Source organism: Cheilinus undulatus, linkage group 1 (genome assembly GCF_018320785.1).
Source record: "Cheilinus undulatus linkage group 1, ASM1832078v1, whole genome shotgun sequence".
NCBI classification, from domain to species: domain Eukaryota; kingdom Metazoa; phylum Chordata; class Actinopteri; order Labriformes; family Labridae; genus Cheilinus; species Cheilinus undulatus.
The window spans coordinates 27,835,581-27,843,878 of record NC_054865.1 but is presented as its reverse complement, the minus strand read 5'-3'; the positions used below and the strand labels follow the sequence as shown (position 1 = coordinate 27,843,878).

The following is an 8,298-nucleotide window of genomic DNA, read 5'->3' as shown; positions in this document are numbered from 1 at the left end:
CTTTTTTACTGCCTCAACCAAAGAGCCAGTGAAGGAAATAGAGAAACATGCGATGGAAAAAGTGTTGATGTGTTTTTGCCCGTAGCTAAGGTGTGCGTAATTTGGTGCGTCTTTGCGCACTTGGTAGGTTCTCTTACATGGAATAAACTACCTGCAAGACCAAAGGCATGGGTCGATTCTTTTGCATATATTTCGACATTTAATTTTGGAAGATTAGGCACATAAAGAAATCAGCAGAATCACATCGAACATATCAAATATGGGTTGTGGAGACTGACTGTAAATGTCTGCGCTCAACTTGTGTTACGCATCTGATCAAAGATTGACACTGATGTTTACAGGCTAATTTTAAATTGAAACGACGCAAGTTGACAGAGCAAACCACATGGCTTGCTTTTTCCAGTTGCAATAAATCAAAAGATTATAAAGCCATCATTTCACTATAAAATGCCACATGCGTGCGCACACGGATCCGGACTTGGAGAGGTGTAAATGATGTATGGCATACAGTAAAGAAATAAAGATAAGGTAATAGCGACAGATCGACTTGTTTGGGGGTGTGAATATGTGAACGCCAAGGCAAGGGTAACACCATAGGAATGTGGTGGAGCAGATGGTCGTTGCAGCGCAGTTTGGGGCGGCTGGCTGCCGGCTGGACGTGCAGCAAGAGACCGGGCCAGCCAAGGCTTCACCCAAATCTGAAAAAAAAAAAAGGAATGAGAAGGCACTTTTGGACTACCTGTTGTTCTAAACCACTTGATGCAATGTGGATGCTTTCATGCTGAGGTGAAATAACTTGTCGGAATGCAAATGGGCCCTGTGTGCTTTGCTGTGCTGTGTTGTGGAGGAGGGAGGCATCAGGGGAAGCGAGGGGTTGTTGCACATTTAACAGCTCAGTAGCCATTTGGTCTGTCCCCTTTGAGAGAAGAGGGCAGGAGGGGGGTGTGGAGTAGAGGGAGGAGGGGGCGGGTTTGGAAAAGTTGTGCGCACCCCCCTCCTCTTTCTTTGTGATGGTCCCGGGGCGGACTTGTGGTGGTGGTGGAGGGAGGGGAAGAAGAGGAGCAGAGGGGCTCATTTGCATCTTATTACCCTTCGCCTGCTGGCCCGGTATAAAACCTCTGAGCAGAGCAGCAGACCATTAGACACACGCACTGTTAAACCAAGAGACACCGAGACATAAACGGAGACTCAGAATCAGAATATCATTATCAATCAAGTGGGAAAATAAACAAGACCATCAGGCGCTGCTTCAACGACTCACTGGAATAAACTCTCTTGGTTTTCAACCCGGGATTTCTTTAACGCTTCTCAAAGTGGATCCCTCTGCTGAGGATTACTTTACACTGTAAAACCTTTTTCTTTTCTTTTTTTTTTTTTTTTTTTTTTTTGCTCGTATGGGAAAGTAGTTTCTCTTCATCTCCCCTCGTGCGCTTCAGCTCTTCACCTTGACTGTGACATAACGGGACGCTCCCAAACTTTCTCCATGAGTGTTTGAGCTGAACTGCACGGACCTGTGGTTTTCACTACTTGTTGAAAGGCTGTCAACACAATGGGACGCCTATGTCTGCTCCTGGTTGTCAGCCTCTCCCTGCTCACCTGCCAGGTAGGTCCAATCATTACGCACTGTTAAACTAGATGGGATAAAAACGCACGCGCCTAGCTTTTGGCTGGTTGCGTATTGCCTAAATTTTTTAATGGGATTTTTACGGAGTCATCCTGATGTCACCTGTCTGGAACACTGGGCTGATCATGTGTATGTGTGTTACAGGTTTTGTGCTCCGGAGTGTTTGAGCTGAAGCTGCAGGAGTTTCTTAATAAAAAGGGGGTAAATGGGAACGCAAACTGCTGCCCAGGAGGCTCAGCTCATCCGCAGAGCCAACACCAGCAGTGTGAATGCAAAACCTTCTTTCGGGTGTGTCTGAAGCACTACCAGGCTAACGTCTCCCCTGAGCCTCCATGCACCTACGGCGGGGCCGTGACGCCCGTCCTCGGCTCCAACTCCTTCCAGGTGCCGGAGACGAACGCAGACAGCTTCACAAACCCGATACGCTTTCCCTTTGGCTTCACGTGGCCGGTAAGTGTATAGTTATGAAGACTTTAACACAAACTTTTCATGCCACATTAAGTTTCAAAAAGTGTGGTTTTCTTTCTTGAGACAGTCTTAATATCATTGTTTCAGATTAAACGTGTATTCAAGTATTGAAAGCCATAGGCAGGCTGTGGGGTTATTATGGTCTTATTCCATTGGAACACATTAGCTTTGAAGAGTGCAAAACGCAACAGATGCTCCCAAACTACACACTTGTGGGGGTCTTTGTCAGCAGTGTGTGAGAGGGGCTATTGTAGTATTTCTCTGCTCTTTGGTGGGATAAAACGGGGAGGGGAAGAGGGAGTGTGTGTCTGTGTGGAGGGGGGTGGCAGTGTTTTCACCAAACGCTCCTCTCCTCCGACCAGCCGTGGTGGGAAATTTAACATCCTCTGAGTTGGCACATCATTGGCAGCGCAGCGTGAAATTCCGCCTCGTTTGGTTTTACGGCAGTGTCAGAGTGTGATAGTAGCAGGGGTGTGAAAAGAGAGCAGGTAGTAGGCCTTATTAGGCCCCTAATCAACACGCGAATTAGGCTGTGAAGTTTATTGGGAGGCCTCCTAATGGCCCTCTGCTGCTGCTGTGCGCAGGGAGGGAGGGAGGGAGGTAGGCTGCAGGCCGAGCAGCTGTTGACTCTCTGTTTCTCTCCTCAGGGGACGTTTTCACTGATCATTGAAGCCCTGCACACTGACTCCCTGGACGACCTGACAACAGGTGGGTGACAGCCAGAGAAGGCAGCAGTGTAACTCAAAGACAGGCCAGAAGGCTGAAAGCCTCACAGGAGTGCATTTTTCACTTTGTGCCCAACAGGAAAACAAAACCGTTAGATCCTTAGCTTAAAAACTTTATAAAGTACACCCATGCCCTACATGTAAGGCTTCACTTTAAAATAGTCAACACCTTAATATCAGCACAGCCTAAACTGACATCACTTTATAAAGTAGAAAATAGATGGCACAAACCCCAATAAGGTGCTATATAACTTGTGTTTTTGTCAAAATTCCAGAGGAAACATCTGCATAGCTGAGATTTTAGTTCACTCCATATAGAATAAATAGGTGTGATATTTGCTTTTATTATCTGTATGCCCTGCTCTTATCACTGAGTGAGCTAATGACTACTAACTGACCCCAGGTGAGGAGTGTGAGAGCCTGTGTTAAGGCAGATAAGAACATACGCCTGGCAGTCACCAGGTGTGACCTGTGCTTTCTTTGTAAAAGGAGAGCTCTCAGTTTACACCTCTGAATCAGTCAGTTCACACAGAAACTTTCACCTCTTAAGTTTGCTTCTGAAAAACAAAACAAAAAAAGATTTCAGGTATGATAAGGTTTACTCAACATCATCAGAATGAAAAATAAAAGTCTGGAATAAAGTAAGCGAATGAATGAAAGTGTATAACAGCATATAATTGCGATTTCATACAAGCCTCTTCATCTAATTCAAGAAATCATCCTCAGGATAACACATTTTCATGAAATCACAACAGTGATAATAACAGCATTTGTTCCTTTTGCAGACAACCCAGAGCGTCTGATCAGCAGAATCACCACCCAGCGTCACTTAACCGTGGGAGAAGAGTGGTCCAAGGACATGCAGACGCGCGGCAGGACTGAGCTGCGTTACTCTTACCGTTTCCTGTGTGATGAGCATTACTATGGCGAAGGCTGCTCTGTCTTCTGCCGGCCCCGAGATGATGCTTTTGGGCACTTCACCTGCGGCGAGCGTGGGGAGATCATCTGCAACTCTGGCTGGAAGGGACTGTACTGCACTGAACGTGAGTGTGCTTGCTCATTCATCCAATTCTATCACTCAGGCTGTGTTTGATAACGTGTGTAATGTCCAAAAAGGCCTTTAATAGCAGCTCATTTTACATGCCGGCATGTATATACAGTAGCATCTGATCCAAAATACCACCACTTAAGCAATACTGGTAAGGCTTTACATTGGTCTAACGGTAGAGAGGGCCCAGGTTCGACTTAAAAGTGTTATATAACTATTAAAAGGGGCTAATTTACATAGAAAAGACATATCAGTTCTGAAAAGTTCATAAATGACTTTTCATAGTTAAACACTTGCCTGTCTTTATTGTTTGGAGACTGCTTTCCATCTCCTAATGCAGAGCCCGTGTGCAACAGGCGTCAGTTAGTTATCCCATAGCACCAGAGGCCTCCATTCTAATGAGCCGCAGTGGCTCCTCAGTAATTCACACGCCGCGTGCCTTCCATTAGACCACTGGGGCCTCCTCGCCCCCAAACCTCCTCCCCGATTGGCCAAGTGGGGGTCCTGTATTGTTGCGGCCCGGGCCGGCGATTGGCCGTGCAGAGTTGTGTATTGTTGTGGAGGGGGCAGCTGCTCGGTGAGAGGAGACAATGGAGCAGCTGTCTGGTGGTTAGCTCCACACAGACCAGCTGGCCCTGGGGGGGAGGAGGAGGAGGAGGGGAGCGAGGAGAGAGAGAGACGGGAGGAGCGTAGGAGGGAAAAGGGATAATGCAGGAAAGTAGAGAGGAGGAAGAGAAAAGAGAGGATAGGGTGATGGAAGAGAAGAGGAGGATCAGAAGTAGGTGGGGAAAGGGGGGAGAGGAGGAGAGGGGCCAAGGGTGAGAAAAGAGACTTCTGACCCACAGTCAAGGGGAGAAAGGAGGCTTTGTGTGGGATGCTTTTGTGTTTGAGATCAACCATGTTAAAGAGAGGGTTTGTTGGCTGGTTCTCCTGTTTGGGGACTCCCTTTGGGCTGTTGAAGCTTTAAGGTGACATTTTCAGGAACTTTTTATGAAGACTCAGATATATATTTGACAGTGATCAGCTGTGACCTGATGGTCTTGATTATCTTTCAAGCTTTTGACAGCAGAGTCTGGTCCCAGAAGGCCCTTTACCCCCAAATAGGACCCACAAGCACCTTTCTGGTTTAACAGCTTTTATGGCAAAGACTAAAATTGGAGAATAAAATAGACTGTGGACAGACAGGTAGACAGGTTAACAAACTGGAAAACAGACAGGTCACTAGAAGCTAAAAGCCAGGCAAACAGATGAGAAGGTCAGGGCGCTAACCAGACCAGCCAGCAGCAGTTTGTAAAGGTCCTCTGTGAATGGGTGACTGATGGAGGGCAAACACGTTTCCAACCCTGGATTTCCCATGATTCACCTGTCATTATTTATTTCCTCCCTGTAGCAATCTGTCTTCCTGGCTGTGATGAAGAACACGGCTTCTGTGATAAGCCTGGAGAGTGCAAGTAAGTTCTGAAATAATGGTCATGTTACTTTCTGTCTTTCTATTATGAATAGCGTTTAATGAATGTTGTGTTCACAGGTGTCGTGTGGGCTTCAGTGGACGTTACTGTGACGACTGTATACGTTACCCAGGCTGCCTTCATGGCACCTGCCAGCAGCCCTGGCAATGTAACTGCCAAGAGGGATGGGGTGGGCTCTTCTGCAACCAGGGTGAGTCCACTAAGAGATTAACTACTTGTTCTGGACTGGATCCGGCTTGATTGTTTCATGTTTTTAATTGCTGTGTTTCTAAATGTTGCTTCCTGTTGATGTCTCCAGATCTGAACTACTGTACGCACCACAAGCCCTGTCTCAATGGAGCCACCTGTACCAACACTGGTCAGGGCAGCTACACATGCTCATGTCTGCCTGGGTACACAGGAGCCAGCTGTGAGATCCAAGTCAACGAGTGCTCTGGAAACCCCTGTCGAAATGGAGGCAGCTGTACTGTGAGTATCAATCCACACAAGTCATGTGTTGATGAAATCAACACGTGCCAACCCTGTATTTAACCAGAGTTGACTTCTTTCAATACAGGATGACGATAATGGCTACAAGTGCACCTGTCCACCTGGTTTTTATGGCAACAACTGTGAGTTAAGCGCCAATACCTGTGCAGATGGGCCTTGCTTCAATGGGGGACGTTGTGCTGACAACCCTGACGGTGGCTACTTTTGTCAGTGTCCGATGGGATATGCTGGCTTCAACTGTGAAAAGAAAATTGACCACTGCTCCTCTAACCCCTGTTTGAATGGTAAGTATGCTGCCATCTGTGTTTGTAAGTGTAAACACACCTGCAGTTACCCAGTTGCTCAATAAAGAACTGAAGACTAATCTTTGTTTTAATATGTCTCTACAGGTGCAGAATGTGTAGATCTGGTGAACTCTTACCTCTGTCAGTGTCCTGAGGGATTTTTTGGTCCCAACTGTGAGGATAGTGTTGGCACCTCTGGATTCTGTCTGTCCTTCCCTTGTCAGAATGGTGGGACATGTCAGGAAGGAGTGAACGGCTACTCTTGCACCTGCCCTCCAGGTATGACAGCACTCAGTCTATTTTTCTTGGTTTAGAAAAGTTTACATCAGTCATGCCCTAGACCCTTAACCTCTGCTTCTTCTGCAGGCTATACTGGTGAAAACTGCAGTACCCCTGTTTCCCGCTGCCATCACAACCCCTGCCACAATGGAGCCACCTGCCATGAGCGCGGCGGTCGTTACGTGTGTGCCTGTGTGCCTGGTTACGGTGGTCACAACTGTCAGTTCCTCTTACCGGAGGTTCCCCTTGGTCAGCCAGTGGCGGACGGACCGGATCGTAGATACTCCCCCGATGGTGGAATTGGTGAGGAAGATGATGGCAACAATGGATTCCCCTGGACAGCCGTGTGCGCCGGAGTCTTCCTTGTTCTAGTGATCCTAATTGGCTGCTCTGTGCTGGTGGTCTATGTTCGGGTCAAACTACAGGACCGGCACACCCACCACAGTGACAGTGTCCACAGTGACAGCCACGAGACCATGAACAACCTTACAACCACCAACAACTGTCTCCGCAGCGATAAGGAACTTGGCTCTCTGATGACAACTTCAATCAAAAACACTAACAAGAAGGCTGATTACCATTCAGACCTCGGTGGGTCACTGGGTGGTTTGAGTGGAATCAGTGGACTTAATGGATCAGAGAAGAATGGCTTTAAGACTCGCTATCCCAGTGTTGAGTACAACCTGGTCCACGAGCTGCGACCTGAGGAGCTGTCGCTATGTAAAGAAGAGAGCCATGAAGAGCCAGAGGTTAGATGTGAGATGCTTGATGACTCTGACTCACAGGACGGATACAGAAAGAGACAAAACAGGTATGTATCTGTCAAAACTGTTGCTCTCGTTGCATTGTGCATGCCTTAGCTCTGTTACATGTTGTATGGCAAACAGCAGTTCTTATTTTGTTTTTTTCTTTCTCCTACAGTGATGCATCAGAAAAGAAACAAGTAGAAGAATCACCAAGCTGTAGTGAAGCAAAATATCAGTCATCCAGCGATTTGAACTATCATGCAGCAAGTGATCTTAAATACCAGTCAACCAGTGACATCAAATACCAGTCGACAAGCGAGGTTGACTACCACAATCCTAATGACAGCAGGTACCATTGTACCACGGACACCAAATACCAGTCTGTCTATGTCATGTCAGACCAAAAAGACGAATGTATCATTGCTACAGAGGTGAGTAAAGACAGATAGAATCATCTGCATGTGACAAAGATCTGGGACAATCATAGCTCCACAGAAACAATCATTTGACAGCATACTGATTTTCCTTTCTATGTATTACAGGTATGATATAATTCCAGACCAGACCACACCGGATTCATCTGGTTGATGGCGGTCCAGTAAAACCAGCCCTGAGCAGTAGAGCTCATCTTGTCTCCAGGAGGTTTTACTCCTGCTGTTTGCTGCTGTTCCCTGGGATTTACCAGAGGACTCGAGCCAAGATGCTACTGAGCCAGTGCAGAGTCAGTACCCACTTGGCAAGGACTTAGTACTACAGTAGTACTATGGGTGAATCTTGGACATTTATGACCTTGAATGGATTAAGGTCTATTGCTGACTCTGTGCTACAGAAGAAGTACCAGAAGACCGTGTGAGCACTAACAGTGCTTAAAGAGTACTGTGGTGGAATAGTGGCTGCTGGAGGACTGTTTGTACCAGGATAAACTCTTTGAACTCTCTCCTGATTGGATGTAGTACCTTGGAGTACTGATTGATGAACAGTGTAGTACCTTTGGTGTACTGAGAACTTTTGAAGTACTGTCGTAGTACTGTTATGTGCTGTGGTTTTACAATGCAGTGTAAAATCTATTGTAGATATTGGACAGTTCATGTTCTGCACAGTGCTGCAGGGCAAAAGAAAAGTATTAGACAAAAGAAGTACATCAGTAGTACTGCGGATGCTGCTGT

General features: G+C 46.7%; 1 protein-coding gene across 1 annotated transcript; it reads left to right on the top strand.

The window, feature by feature from the left end:
- The first annotated feature begins 1,549 nt into the window (after nt 1-1,549).
- Nucleotides 1,550-7,741, top strand: dld (deltaD). The gene is made up of 12 exons (XM_041791743.1): nt 1,550-1,603; nt 1,769-2,074; nt 2,740-2,800; nt 3,603-3,860; nt 5,256-5,316; nt 5,394-5,524; nt 5,633-5,802; nt 5,891-6,107; nt 6,213-6,386; nt 6,474-7,197; nt 7,308-7,563; nt 7,675-7,741. Exons 1-12 carry the CDS (start codon nt 1,550-1,552, stop codon nt 7,678-7,680), a joined length of 2,418 nt encoding a protein of 805 aa, XP_041647677.1. The 3' UTR covers nt 7,681-7,741.
- The last annotated feature ends 557 nt before the right edge of the window (nt 7,742-8,298 follow it).

Coding starts and splice junctions, on each gene's coding strand:
- dld (XM_041791743.1), top strand. CDS start 1,550: ATGGGACGCCTATGTCTGCTCCTGGTTGTCAGCCTCTCCCTGCTCACC. Junction 1,604..1,768: donor TCTCCCTGCTCACCTGCCAG/GTAGGTCCAATC, acceptor TGTGTGTTACAG/GTTTTGTGCTCCGGAGTGTT. Junction 3,861..5,255: donor GGGACTGTACTGCACTGAAC/GTGAGTGTGCTT, acceptor TCCTCCCTGTAG/CAATCTGTCTTCCTGGCTGT.